Source organism: Pezoporus wallicus, unplaced genomic scaffold, assembly GCF_028554395.1.
Source record: "Pezoporus wallicus isolate ANWC-B61680 ecotype Strahan unplaced genomic scaffold, APGP_CSIRO_Pwel_v1 scaffold_7402, whole genome shotgun sequence".
Taxonomy (NCBI): Eukaryota; Metazoa; Chordata; class Aves; order Psittaciformes; family Psittacidae; genus Pezoporus; species Pezoporus wallicus.
The window spans coordinates 1,904,733-1,919,244 of record NW_026641037.1 but is presented as its reverse complement, the minus strand read 5'-3'; the positions used below and the strand labels follow the sequence as shown (position 1 = coordinate 1,919,244).

At 41.3% G+C, this 14,512-nt stretch overlaps 1 protein-coding gene across 1 annotated transcript; it reads right to left on the bottom strand.

Annotated features, from left to right (window-relative positions):
- Positions 1 to 731: 731 nt before the first annotated feature.
- CCNL1 (cyclin L1) lies at positions 732 to 13,835 on the bottom strand. Its single transcript, XM_057421712.1, has 11 exons — positions 13,541 to 13,835; positions 13,275 to 13,349; positions 12,901 to 13,010; positions 6,607 to 6,727; positions 6,140 to 6,204; positions 4,718 to 4,817; positions 4,476 to 4,580; positions 4,104 to 4,245; positions 2,393 to 2,504; positions 2,135 to 2,233; positions 732 to 1,150 (listed from the first exon to the last, which is right to left on the bottom strand). The coding sequence occupies exons 1-11, from the start codon at positions 13,805 to 13,807 to the stop codon at positions 799 to 801; spliced, it is 1,548 nt and encodes a 515-aa protein (XP_057277695.1). The 5' UTR covers positions 13,808 to 13,835; the 3' UTR covers positions 732 to 798.
- Positions 13,836 to 14,512: the final 677 nt, after the last annotated feature.

Here is a 14,512-nt window from a genome sequence, read left to right as displayed (position 1 = left end):
AAGCTGTGGCTGCCCCATCCCTGGCAGTGTTCAAGGCCCAGTTGGAAAGGGCTTTGAGCAACCTGATCTAGTGGAAGGTGTCCCTGCCTGTGGCATAAGCAACCCATCCACAGCAGGTCAGACGCAGCAGACAGGGAGCAGTTTAACTTTCCAGGCATCCCTGCTCTCTTATTCCAACTGCTGCAGAAGTGGACTTGGCTTCCCAACGCCTCCCCAGGGAAGAACACAATTTTCTAGAGCTTTTCAAGTCTTTCACTTGCAATGAAAGCCCATCAACCCCCCAAATGCCCAATTCATGCACAATGGTCCAAGTGATGACAGTTAAAGAGAATTTAGTGTCAATGTATTTGATGTCTAACAGGCAGTACAAAAAAAGCTTTATATTTTATTTCTTGTAAAAATCTTTTAACACATGCAGACTAAAACCAGTGTAAGAAAGTATCCACCATCATTTAAACAAATAACTATACTTAAATATAAGTGTCTGCAATTGACTTGTATAAAAATAAGGTATGTTTTTTACAGATCCATTCTCCAGTTCTCATATCAATAAACAATACACAACTCTAGTACATACAATTTAACTTGATCCTTGTTTTCCACCAATTTGATACTGCTAAGGTTTTAATGTGCAAAAGTTGGTAAGTTTCTTTCCCAAAAAAGAGCCTTCTACATGTTTTAGAAAATTAGATATTGGGTTTAAATTAATCAAATGCTAATCAGTTCCTTTGCTCTCACAGAGTCCACTGCTATGTTATTATATACAGGCCTAGCTAGGAGAGGGTGCAGGGGCTAACTTCAGCGCCTATGCCTGCTGTGTCCTGACCGGCCGCCACTGTGGTGTTTGCCCTTGTGGGACCTCTCAAAGGAGCGGGATCTCTCACGCCGCTCTCTGTGGTGTCCCCGCTCATGCCGGTGCTTCTTGGCAGTGTCAGAATGATCCCTGGATTTGCTCTGTGAACGCGAACGGGACTTTTTCCTTTTGTGACCGTGTCTATTTGCACTCTTCAGCTCCTCCCTGCTGTGTTTGGTGGTCTTCAGGTGCGGTGAGCCGTGATTGTGGTGTCGGCGAGGGCTGCCGCTGTGGCTGCGGGACCTGCTTCTCGATCTTGAGCTGTATGTCCCAGACAGGCTCCGCCTGTTATTGTAGCTTAGAGAAAAGCACTCAAAGTTAAAACGTGCCTTCCACACAGAAGAGAATTACTTTCTCCCACAGGGAGAAATATAATCATGAAGTGATGAATGACAGTGAGCACCTCAGAACATGCCTTTGAATCAAGTTCCTTTGAAAACAAAAGACCCTAAGCCAAACCCAAACCCAGAATGCATCACCTTTCACAACCGTTCCTCCTTGTCAAGAATTTTCCCTCAGTGCCAGACTGGAACCTGGTTATTGCCTTTTTCCTTCAGTGATCTGGCAGTCAGCAATACTTAGGGGAACAGCTCAAGATACAAGCTGGCAGCTTCCAGTTTGGAAGTCAGCCTCAAGATTCTTTAAAAGTACCTACATAAAGCTAGTAGCTACTGCTGCATCACACTGCAGAACTCTGCCCTTTCCCCAGTCACAGAAAACAGGCAGTGCACTGAAGAGCCCAGACAGTACATCTTGCAGCACCGACGGAAGTCATGTTCTCTGGTTCATTTGGAAGAAAGCTGTGAGACATGAAACTGTCTCCTATGGCACTTCTCACTACTTCAAGGTGGACCAAGTTCCAAGAAACTTGTTTTAATTTATAACAAATTCCTTGTGAAGATCATAAAACAGGGTAAAACTACCTTACCTTCACTCCACCACAGACTCATGTGCAGTTTGCACAGCCTGAAGCTTCCATTTTACAGCAAAGCTTTTACAGCTTGAACTATTAACAGCACAGCTACCAACGAAACTGTTCCATGTTAAGAATCAAGAGCCTAAAAAGCCCAACCCAAGTCTCCCAACTTTTGCTGGCCAGCACTCAGGAACTTGTGCCAGGCATCTACAAGCTACCTGGAGTGATCCTACCTCTTGGAAGTGAAGAGCCCTGCCGAGATGTCCCAGAGAACTAAACATGACAAAAAAAGGACACCAACTCCCAAACCCCCTACCCCTTCCCTGCAACCCCAACCAACCAAACAAAAATGCACTACTACTCACTGCCGCCTAGGAGTGTGAGATCGAGACCGTGACTTTGTTCTTGACCGAGATCGACTGGCGCTTCTGCTGCTTCTACTTCTCTTGCTTTCTTTTCTCAAGCTTGAGGTGGAGGGAATTAAATAGGGTTACATTGCTGAGGTACTCATTGCTTCCATTAAATAGCTCAGAAGTAGAGCTATTTCAACTTCAACTGTACTTCAGTTGAAGAACCAGTTTTTACAGAAGTATTCTTTTAATCAGGAAGAGATTTTTACCTACCCATTGTAAGGGCTCTTTGAAGCTTGCTGCCTCTCTTCTGGATCTTTTTTAAGGGTTTTGGTATTGAGAGATACTGGACTCTTGTCTTGAGCTTTTTCTTCTCTTGGGGAAGCTAAGGAATTTAAGTTCAAAATTAGGTACTTGTTTCACAGACTTTGTCATAAACAAATCGTATCCTTTACACGACTTTACCAATATTTGCACAAAACGTAAATATGAACACAAGAGCCACTATTTCACTTCATTTTTCCATTTGTAGCACATCATTGAAGAGAACACTGGAATACAGCACTTGCAGGGAGAATCATCATTTAAAGCCAACTGCCAGAGGGTGGGGAGAGGAAGAACACTGATCTTCAAGCCAAGCAGTCAGGCCCATCTGAGATTTCATCCACCAGGGCCTGAGTAGTACAAAGAAGAGCTGTCCTTACAGCCCACAGATACAGAAATTGTTAATCTTGGCACTTAATTCCCAATACTATAGGAAGAATTTAGACTGAACAGCAAAACTACAGATTTCATTTTTATAGTAGTCAAACAAATATAATAAACAGAAAGCTTATCTGGTTTAGAAGTAAATCTGTCTCTACAGACAGCTGATGAAGCCCGGAGATGGACTAACCTTGCAATGGAAGGGCTACTATGCAAGACTGATACTTGCTGACAGCACGACAGAGGTGCAGCATCAGGACTTAAACCACAGCTTCCTCACTCAGTAGGGACTGGAGGTTTAATACAGAACTACAGAAACGCGGAATTCTGCCAGCTTTCCCTCACTTTGTCAGCTACCAAGAAGCCTTCTAGAATCCCACCATAGGTCCTGCTTTCATTCTACCTTTTCTAACCTAGGCCCCCTTTTCATAGAAATAAGAAGCTCTCACTGTCTAGTGAGAAATCTGTACTTCCCAGCTTAAAGATCTCTGGAAACTCAGGTGTACTGTTCTTAAGGAGAAGTAACTGCTACAAATACTACTTTTTCTCAGAATACATTCAGAATAAGCTCCTGAAAAGGCCATATAAACAAACAAGAGCCTGTGCCTTCTACTTTACACACCATCACTGGACCAGTGCTCACAGCAGCCTTCAAATTTCATAGGTGGTTTACAGAGCAATAGGATTTTAAGAGGTAAAAGCACCAAGGCAAAACTGTTCTTTATCAACAGAGCTGAGACTTATTGGCTGGTTCAAGATACACACTGCAACAACATGTTCCCGCTAATACCAAGATGGCACCATGACTTTCCCTTTTCTATTTCCTGACAAGCTGTCTTCTTTCACTGCACTTAAAACACTAAACAAGTACATTAAAAAAGGCAGAGAAAGCAATTTGCAGAGACAGATGCTGCAAAAGGAACCAGAAAGCCTATTGTGACATCCCTCCTCACAGATTAAATCTAGAAGGTCTCTTCACAACACAGTAATATATAATATACTCCTGAGTCTGGACATCTTCATAATTATCTTAAGGGTGCTTATTAATATATCCCTCTCCCATCCATGGAGGAATGGAGTATAACATCCCTTTCCCCTCCTATCTGCTGTTTCAAGGTACTGAAACAGTTTTATAATTTGTTGTGTGAGAACACATGAATTGTTTTGACAGCTCAAGAAGCAAGCCTTCCTCCCCCTCTCCCCTGAACACCCTGTGATGCATATTTAGAAGACCTACCAAATAGTATTACGCAAGTTTCTGTTGAAAACATATACTTACATGGTTTTGACGCAGGAGAAAAGCCACCCAGTGTTGACAGTGCTGGAGTTCCATCTGGATTTAAACCTTTTGCCTTTAGTTTAGCTTCCTGTAGCGCCATTTTTCTCTTTTCTACTTCTTTATCCAGAAATTCATAATTGGGCTGTTGAAGTAACAATGTGGTAAGAAGCTGAACTAATACAAGTCATATTTCCATCTCATTTGTGAAAAATACTCAATTATCTTTTAATCATATGTCCAGTAATGTGACTACCATAATTTGTTCTAATACTCCCCTTACAGGAGCAGCCTTTCCAACATGCTTTGACAGCCATGAGACAAGCCCAAGCTGCACTGATTATTCAATAGGAAAACCAAACATCTTGAAGTTACCTTCTTTCTGGTATAGAGCTTAAGAGTTGTTAAGCATATCTCCTGAATCTCCTCTTCTGTGGTGCCAAAGAGCAAGAACCAGTGAGGACGGGTAGGTAGTGGAATCTGGAAATAACACAACCAAAACCTTAACAATAGAGATTACAGACCATGCTTTTGTTTTCAGTATTTTCATGAATTTTCCTGAAACGAGGTTACTTGCAATCAAAGGCAATGCTAACTAAAGACAGGTGAAGACTCACCTGCAGAGCTCTAGCAGCAAGATAAATACAAGCACATGCTATAGTCTCTGGCTGAAAGCGAACAAACACATTTGTTCGAAGGCTGTCATTCATGTAATTCCTACAACAAAACAAAACAAAATAATTATGAAAGTTGGATCTCCAGTTTGTATCTTTTCATTTAGAGGATAACAAGGATATCAATACTGGAGACTCAATTGACTTTATTATTTTTTCTGTTACTTGGTTTCTTTTGAACTATTGTATTTGATGCTTACATTTGTTACTTCTGTAACAAATTGTGCACCACTGCCATTGTTTTGAAACCCCAATGCAAGTAATAGTATGTCATGGCTACTTCCTAGGTAGGTTACGCTGTGAAGTGTCCACCGAATTAACAATCTAATACAGTACTTTTCATCTGTCCAGCTGTTTGCTTTCAACATCAATGTTCTTGTATTTAAAAATCAGTATGTTTAAAATTCAAATGCAAGCACGAAAGCACGGCATATTTTTAACCTACCATTTTCCAAAGGCTAGATGCAACCTATAAAGTTCATAAAACATTGCATTTCAATCCTACAAGTGCCTCAAGTCACATTAACTTCATCCAGAGAAAAGCATCCAATTTGCTCCCTGAGTGTTGGAAAAAAAGCCTGCAAGTTAGTAATGGGTTTCCCACTTCACTAAGCTACTGTTCTTTCACCATGGTGGCACTACCAAGCAATACATGCCAAGAGAGACATTTAAACAGCAAAGACCTCCATCAGTTTCTAAATTACTGTGCTACAGGAAAGAAAGGAACAGCAGTCAGTAAGTACTGACTCTACAGAAAACCATGCCCAGCATGGCTTCTAAGTAAACATGCTGCATGCACTGCAATTTTCTTTTTTAACTCAAGTTTAGCCAAATGCTAAATCAACTAAACGCTGGCAGAATTCTACCCGATATGTCCTTTAAATACACTACAGCATACAGTAGCTAGGCAATAAAAACATTTAGAAACATTTTTAAAAGTTACTTCTAGAAACAAATATACAAATCCTTTTGACACCCAGACAGAACTAGAAGATGCTGCCCGATGGATATGGACCACTTCAGTGAATCTCGGATGAGAGCTTGCACTGGGTTGGCTGGAGAGAAGGGCAGCCAAACAGGCCATCCCCAGGTCATGGGCTGAGGTGCAGAGGACAGAGCTCTATGACTTACCATCATGGACTACCCTTTAATTAAAGAGTAGAAAAAAGAACAAAGTTAAATTGAGTTCTCCATTATGATGTTGTAATCAAGCCATGAAAATAGTAAGCAGAAACAAGCACTAAAATATTTTAAAAGCATAGATTTGTGTAATAACTTACATATCATTGCTTTGGATATGGATCATCAGGCTTGTTTTTTCTGCTACTATTTTCCTGGCTGGGAAAAGAATGGAAAGTAACTTACCAGGCTGTCTGTACCAGGGTTTGGTTACGCTCACATTCTAAGACTTGTAAATACATAACAATGATCTGAGGAATAAGGGGAAGAAAAAAAAAGAACCCAAAACTCAGTTTTAGTATATAAAGCAACAGCATAATCAAACAGTATTCCAAAACAACTGTGTCTCCTCCTTTTCGAAGTACACTGTAATCTCATATGTCATCCAATCATGTCCATGCAATTCTTAATCTTACTACTTTTTTATGATTTTCAAAACTAGCCACCTTCAACATTTCCCAAGGAAACAAATTCTACCAAAGCCAATGACTATTTGCCCAAGCACTCTTGCATAAGCATTCAACGTAACTACTAAGAAATAAAGAGAAGAAATCAGGTCATTTTTTTTACACCTGCATTTCTTGCTCCACAGCTCGCAATGAGACCATCAAAGTAGAAAAATATTTAAAATTATATTATTTTTGAGAACTCACCTTATGTGGATGCTTGACATGAACACAAAATCCCAACTCCTTCAGTACCCTTCTTTCTGCTTTGATTACTTGATTTTTGGTGTTTATGTAGTTCTGATCAAGTATCAGGGGGCTTGGAGTCCTATAGTTTGCAAGAAATAAAATCAAAACTGTTTTGCATATCCAAAACCAGTGTCATCTCTGTTTTCCCTTCCAACCAACTAATGGCAACAGAAACCTGTTTTCAACTCCTGCAAGCAAGTTTAAGCATTAATCTTGTGCTGTCCAAGTTTAGATCCTGCTTTTGAGTACCTACAGATTAGATGGCCAAAGAATAAAAAAAAAAAAAAAAAAATCTTCGGCTATTGTGTATGCCAACTGTTCTGGTCCAGCTGTTGGAACAAAGTCAACTTTACAGTGAAGATCTCAAAGAGCCTTTGCACTTCATGACAGAGGTGAAAAAGGAGTGTGATACAACTACCTTTGCTAGGTAGCACTTTGAAGCAAAAGCTAGAACAAGTTGGGTTGTTTTTCTGACATTAAAAGTAGCAAGCTTGTGCCTTATAAACTGCAGTTCCCTACACACTGGATGATTATTCCTATCTCCTGAGAAGATAGCCCTGCTTCTGTGATCTACAAGAAGCCTAGTAAAGAAAGGAATTTAACCTCTGAAATGGTGGCAGATCTGCCTGTGACTCTGAATGCTGCACCCCTTAACCAGTAGGTATGTCACTTGTGCTACTTGCTTTTGCAAACCAAGAGCTCATTTCACAAAGATTTCAAAGTGTAGCACTATTAAGTCCCATTTCCTTCCAGATCAACACCTGAACTCTTCAAAGCCTTTTTTTTAAATTTTAACCATTCTATGCTTTACACACAAGTGTCACACTCCATGCTGTATTCTTTTCCTTGTCCATGCTTAGACTTGACCTTTCAACATTCCACACTGTGCATTTTAATCCACTTCCTCCTAGAGTCAAACTGGCTTTTCCCTCTATTTGTAATATGCCTCACATTCCACACATTTTCCAATGCAGAAGAATGTTTTTGTGACTAGTTACACACTAATAAACCACAGTTTGTTTACATGATAAACCTAGTACACCCCAAGCACTGGTGACAAATTTATTTCACATTACCTTCAAAAGGAAAAAAAAATTCAAAATGGATTAAGAAAAAAACAGCACAGTGTATCTGTTTTATCAGACACAGTGTTTCACTACTAACTTGTCTTTTTTGAATCAATATAAGTTCCACAAGTGGATCACACTTCTCTCCTGTGCTAGGTCACACATAGTATAAAAAAGCTCACTCAAAGCCCCCTAGGTTTCCACCCCAGGAAGAAAGGGTCCATTTTATTACAAGCCTAGGTAGACAGCTTCCCAACTTCAATAATCCACAATTCATGCTGGCTCCTGCAGTCACCTGGAAGGATGCTCATTACCACTGGCCAAAGGATAACAAGCTAGTCACTTCACTAACAAAAGCATCATGTTTTATAGCCATGCACCTGAAATGTGAGCTCCCTCTCCTCTTCCCAAGGGGTCTGATGTGAACTACTGAATTTTCTTGGTGCCAGGAAGAACCTACCATTCAAGTACAAGCCTCACTGCTCCTGTCTCCTAAAAAAAAAACAAAACAAAACCAAAACCAACCAAAGTGTTTTTCTAAATTACATGAAAAAAACTTATTTGGTTAAGTGTTACTCTCGCTCATCAGGCTAAGCTTGCAAAGTTTGTGATTTCAGCTACTCTAAGTATAACCCACTCAGAATACAGGGGTTTTTGTTTGTTTGCTTCTGCAGATCTTTTCCATAAACTGGCAAAGAGTAATCTTTAAAGCTTCTTTATGGTAGCCTCTCAACCAAGTTTTAATTTTACCTTATCACTCCAGCACTACAAGTGCTGTTTGAACACAAGAGCTCTAGAGCGGGAGACTAGAAGAGCCAAGCTGGAGTTCTTCTGATTCACTTCCAATTGATTTCAACTAACTGGGTTTTATAGTAACATTTCTTCCAATGTTGCTTTACACAATTTTACCAAGAGACCACTGGCATTAACAGGATCTGCAAGGGATCATCCAGAGCAAGTTTATGTATCCAGGCTCAGCTTATCCTGCTAACATAACACTTCACCAAAGGCAACAAATCTTGGATGAAACAGGGCAGCTATGGCTTCCAGTCTTGAAAAAAACCAAACCAACAAACCAAACCCCAAAAAACAACACCACTGGGACAACATGACTGCACAGGATCATCCAATAACCTGACAGAGTATCTTCCATGTGTCTTTACATTCTCTGAAATCTATGTAAGAAAGTCAGTATTATGAAAACACAGGTAGCTTGAAGAGCAACAGAAAAGACTGAGCCTTACTGCACAAACAGTTCATAACTTTGGTTAGACATGTTCAACAGCAAAGCAGTAAGAAAGAATGACACTCAGAAGTGTGCTTTACTCTGTTGTCCCATGTTAGCTGGTCACTTACGACACACAAGTTCTAAGTATCTACAGACGTAAGGAAGCCATGAAAATCACTAGTTTATATAGACAGTATTTCAAACAAATGCAGCTTTTTATCAACTTACACAAAAATAAAAATCTGCAGAAGACTTTATTTTGCTCCTCATTACCAGCAAAATCAGGCTCCCCACTGTATTAAGATTTACCGAGTACTTTTGCCATAAACTCCCAAAGTGGTGGCACACGTAATCATTTAGAAGTTGGAAGTTTCAGAGATTTCCCATTGGAAAACTTAATTTTATATTGAGAAAAAAAGAGGAACTTTGCTACTGCATTTGCTGCACTTTGTTCTCAGTCCAAGTAGCAATCATGTTAGGTCTAAGTAGCAAAGCAGAGAAAAATAATTTTTAAGATTATATATAAGATACAAGCTTCAAGCCCTTTGCAGCCAAGTAGTGGTATATATTCTTGCTTTGAATCTGTTCTTACAGATCAGCACTAAAGCTCCAGGCAAGACTTTCGAACAGAGAGCTCACAGAGCCAGTCAGTCTAACACCTGAAGTTGCAAACTTCATTGGGATTTAGAGATTGTTTAACAACTCAAAAGATTAACACACATTATAATGTGTTTGCAACAATAAACCAATTACACATACCTGACAAAGGAGACCTAAGTTCTGAAGCTACAGCTTCATTTGATGTAATATTAAGATTTGGTGTCTTTGGAATGCCTAATGCTTTAGAGGAAATGTGCCTTGCATGTAGTTTTGCTCATAATGCAGAGTACTTCTGACAAGTACAGTGTAACAGCAGCATCTCATTTCAAAGACCAGATCCTCTCTTACGCCAGCCAGTAACACAGAAGAAACCAAGTTCTATATTTGTCTCCAACATTGTAAATACAAGCACTGCAGATTTATAGAACAATTTGAAGACCATTAAGTAGTGTGTATGATTAACACAGGCTACTTCCAACCCAACTGCATGAATCTGTTTGCTGCAACAGAAGAACAGCTGACTGAGCATCTCAAACCAACATTTGTGAGATTACACAATGACAGGAGTCATATTTGGTTCCAGTCTCACAGGGACTTTCTACAGCTTTAAGGCACATTTAAGTTAAATGAAATCAACTTCAAACTACATTCTACATGTCAAACAACAGTTGCACTTCGTTCAGAACACAGATGTTTCAGGACACAATTGTTTAAAAAGCAGGATTTTCATAATACGAGCTTTTCTCCATGCACAAAAAATATTTTTACATGCAATACTGTATGACATATGCTCGTGAAAGATCCAGAAGGAAATATGTTTGTCCAAAACACTTTTTAAGCTTTTTCTTACTTCTCAGCATTAGAAATACCACCTAGCAGTAACTCAGTTCACTACAGGTCTTACAGAAAGACAATTCCAATGCCATTCCCAATTCTGCAAACACATACATGTAAGGGACTGCTTACATTGCAATTTATATAAAAATGGCTTTACAAATTCAAGTCTTCTCTATCCATGTGAAGGCATGAATTCAAACTGCAATTATACAGAGCCAGAAAGTAGAACTCAGAACCCAAAACTGTAAGAGAGAAAACAAGCCTACTCAAACTACTCAGACTTCATGTGCAGGTTAAGAGCTTCAGTTAACAGAGAAGCTAGACTACAAGTGAAAAGAAAAGTACAGCAGCCTAACTGATAGTTTCAGTTCTGGGTTGTGTGTGAGAAACTAGCTAGAGCCTAAGTGTTAGCTTCAAATAAAAAAAAAAAATTAAGCTAGTATTCTAAAAACCTGGACAGCAAAGAAAAAAGCTTATAACAAGATACAGGAGTTCTTCCAAATGGTTCACCAGCGGCCAACCTGTTTGTCCCCCGATTCCAGTGACCTATTCTCAGAGCACTGGCTTCTCCTTGGGGATTTTCGATACTTCACTCACTGTTGCCATGACGACAGCTTCATCTTTATGTACCACTCCACATCACCCAGGCTTTGGTAAATGTAGCTGGTCGCTGTATAGTCGGTTGCAAGGGAAAAAAGAGTTGAAGTTAATAACGTGTACAAATTATATAACTGCAATCTTGTAAAAAGTACAGAAAAATGTTTACATCCTGTTTAAAAGAAAAAGCAAGTCTGAATGTCAGACTTTAACATTTTTAAGATTGATTTCATGCAGATTCACTCAGAATCTCAGAGCAATACCCATTTCTCCAGAAAATAATGGGTAGAAGTGCACGATTTCTCTTGACATGATGCATTTTAGACACCATGTAACATGCACAAGTGACATTCTGATTTGGAACAGGCTAGCTGGAAAGATTCAAGTTCACAGGTTAAGTTCAGTTCCACTGATCCTTCACACACCACCAAGAAACAACTAATTGGTATTCTCACTGCAAAGAAAAGCACTGCATATGATTAATTAACCTTAACTGCCTGGATCAAGGCCAAAATGTTACAAACCACTGAACCAGCTTCAATAATTCAATAATAACCAGACTCTCTTATAACTGCAGTAACAATACCACCAAATTCACATTCAGCATAACTTCACGTAATTCTCACAGGGCCATCAGGGATAACAACTTTAAATAAAAAGAGAGAACAAAGCTAAATGCCAAAGCGTAACACCAAATCATTCTTGTTTTAATCTAAAACTAACTAGGAAAACAAGCACAAGGCAAAGTTTTAGATTCAACAGAAGCATAACCAGGATAAAGACACCAAGAAAAAGCTGGCTTCCCTAACACATTTCTACTCTGCTCCTCAGAAATGGTTACACAACACTAAAGTTTACATTCCTGCTGTAACCTGGTGATTCAGAGCTGAAAAATAAAAGTGAATTTAAGAATATAGCTAAAAACAAAATCCTCTGTGTAATCATGGATTACCTTATGCTTTAAGCAGCCAACCATAAAAAGGAAAGCTACTTCATTACAGCTGATGTCTCCAATCGCACACTCTAATACTGCTGCATGACAGGTTCAATAGCAACTTAGGAAACTCCTTGCCTTAACCATTCCTTGTTCCTGCCAATATGTCATGTTAACTTGCTTCATACATGAAAACACGTCGCTTTACACACACAAAAAAGCAGTATTAGGCACTCACAACTGAGACCAGCTCTAACAATTCAGCAGGCAATTATCCAGATCTGCACACCGATCAGGTAAGCTTACACTCCACTGACACAAGCACTCAGTACCATAAAAAAAATCCACAATCTTACTTTTTGCAATTAAAGATGCCTTCAACTTCCGTAACTCAATTACACACTAGCTGTTGACATAGTAGCATTAAAAGCTGCAAAAACTGTAGGCCAAACCATACCTTTTTTTTCTTTCCTAATACTTTCCAAAAACTCCTTTTTTAATAAGCAATGCTGTAATGAGTAGGAAAAACTAAGCTTTCCTCTTTCATGAACTGATACATTATTGGCACCATGACAACATTCGGATGACTACATACTAACAAGAGAAAAATATTAAGACTACTGAACACAGCTAAAAGTCTAGAAAACATACAGCAACCCACTAACTGGTTACTCATACCTAATACTACCTTCCCAAGACTACAAGGCATCAAAAACCAGTTAGCTAAAGGACCTAAAACTACAACCACGGACCTAGAACCGATGCTCATGCCTTGTAGCTGTGTAAGTAACAAAAGCGGATCTAGCTAGTAAACAACACTAACAGTAGACAACATCAGCATTGAACTGTACTGCCTACACAGAAGCCAATGAGCACTCCCTTCTCAGTTTTAGGTCGTTGAACTTAGCCTGGAAAGACACTGTAAACTGAAAATTGCAGCATACATTAGTGACAACAGATGGCTATATTCATAACGAAGCTAATCTTACCTTTTTGCTCTTAACTGACGTAAATGATGGAACACATTGATCACGTCCCTTATACGACGAGGTGCCTCTTCTATCTTGGATGCAAGATTGATGCAGGCCATGGCAACAATCTGAAAATAAAATCAGTTTTCATAAGAAAATTATGTTTAATCCCATTAAGAGCAGAACTGCACAACTTCAAAAACAACAACAAAAACAAAAACAAAACCGTGGCCTGAAAGCTCGAGGAGAGCAGCCTGTTCAGCGTGTGGCTGGCCAAATCCTCTAGTCGCTCAGCACAGGGCCCAGGGCTCTCCTCCTCCTTCCTCCCCTCCTTTTTCCCTTCTCCCTTACCCCACCCTCCCCACTTCCCCGCTAGTCTGTGCCGCACTCACCTCGAAGCTGTGCTTGACGAAGGACTTGGAATAGAAGAACCGATGAAACAGCACCTGCCCCGTCGCCATCGCCACCTATGAACGCAAAACGGAGAAGGCGCAGGAGTCAGTTACCGGGCCCAACCGCCGCCATTTTGTGTCAGGCACCAGCTGGCGCCACCACCCCCCCGCGCAGTCGCCACACACGCCCTTCCCGCCGCACCACAATGGCGGCGCCGGCCCTTGCTCCCCTCCTGCCCCGGGAAAGCCGCGGGGCGCACACCTACCTGCGGCAGGCGGAGAAGGATGCCGGCCGCCTGGATGAGCTCGCACCCCAGGATGCGCAGGTCGGTCTCACACTGCAAGTCCAGGCCGTCCTGCATCGAGGGAGTAGGAGAGAGGCGCTCCTCGGGGATAAGCGAATGATCGATGGTGAGCGACACTTCCGAGTAGAGCCGGTCACCGATAAGGATGCCAGGCGCGGTGGGAGCCGGCGGGGCGGCAGCTGTTGCAGCGGCGGCAGGAGGGCCCGGGTGTGCGGCCGTTGAGGCCATGATGGCGGACCGCGTCCACACCGGCCGCCCACACTGAACAAGCACCCTCCCCATCCACTGCATCACCTCGTGTTTGTCTCATGTCACCTGAGGATGTTGGAGTCCCCAGGCCCGCAGAACACACTGTTCAGGGTGACAGCTGGCCAGTTCTGGTGGCTTTTCCCTTATTTGCTGCTCACTCTACAACACACAGGATCAGGGACTCCTTGGGCTGTGAGCAATACTTGGTATGCTGAGTTTTACTTACTAGAAATGGATTATTTTTACAAACTAGCATGTTCGAGTTACATCATGTAAGGCTGCACAGTAGCTCCACTGATTTCTGATGACAGCTGTGCCATGCATAAGGTTTATTTCCAGTAAGTGTTTGAGAACGGAAAACTTTCAGTGGGCCGGGGCAGCTTTACCGTAGTAAGCATTTCCACTGCGATATTACATGCTGCCTGAAAAGGATTATTCTGACAGAACATTGGGTTACAGTCCTGCAAGCTGCATAAATACAGCACCAGGATCTTATAGTGCCCAACTACCTGGCCCCCAACTCCCGAGTTCTTATTTGTAAGTGAAGCTATCGAGTGTTCTGGCAAGGCCCCACAGATACCACCGGCTGCGGCCCGCCCGGGTGTGACGGTCACGACGGGCGCTGCCCGCCAACTGGCCGGTAAATCCCGCCCCGGCGGGGAGCTTCGGATTCTGATTGGCTGT

Coding starts and splice junctions, on each gene's coding strand:
- CCNL1 (XM_057421712.1), bottom strand. CDS start 13,807: ATGGCCTCAACGGCCGCACACCCGGGCCCTCCTGCCGCCGCTGCAACA. Junction 4,581..4,717: donor TTGCTGCTAGAGCTCTGCAG/GTGAGTCTTCAC, acceptor TGTTATTTCCAG/ATTCCACTACCTACCCGTCC. Junction 4,246..4,475: donor AGCTCTATACCAGAAAGAAG/GTAACTTCAAGA, acceptor TTACTTCAACAG/CCCAATTATGAATTTCTGGA.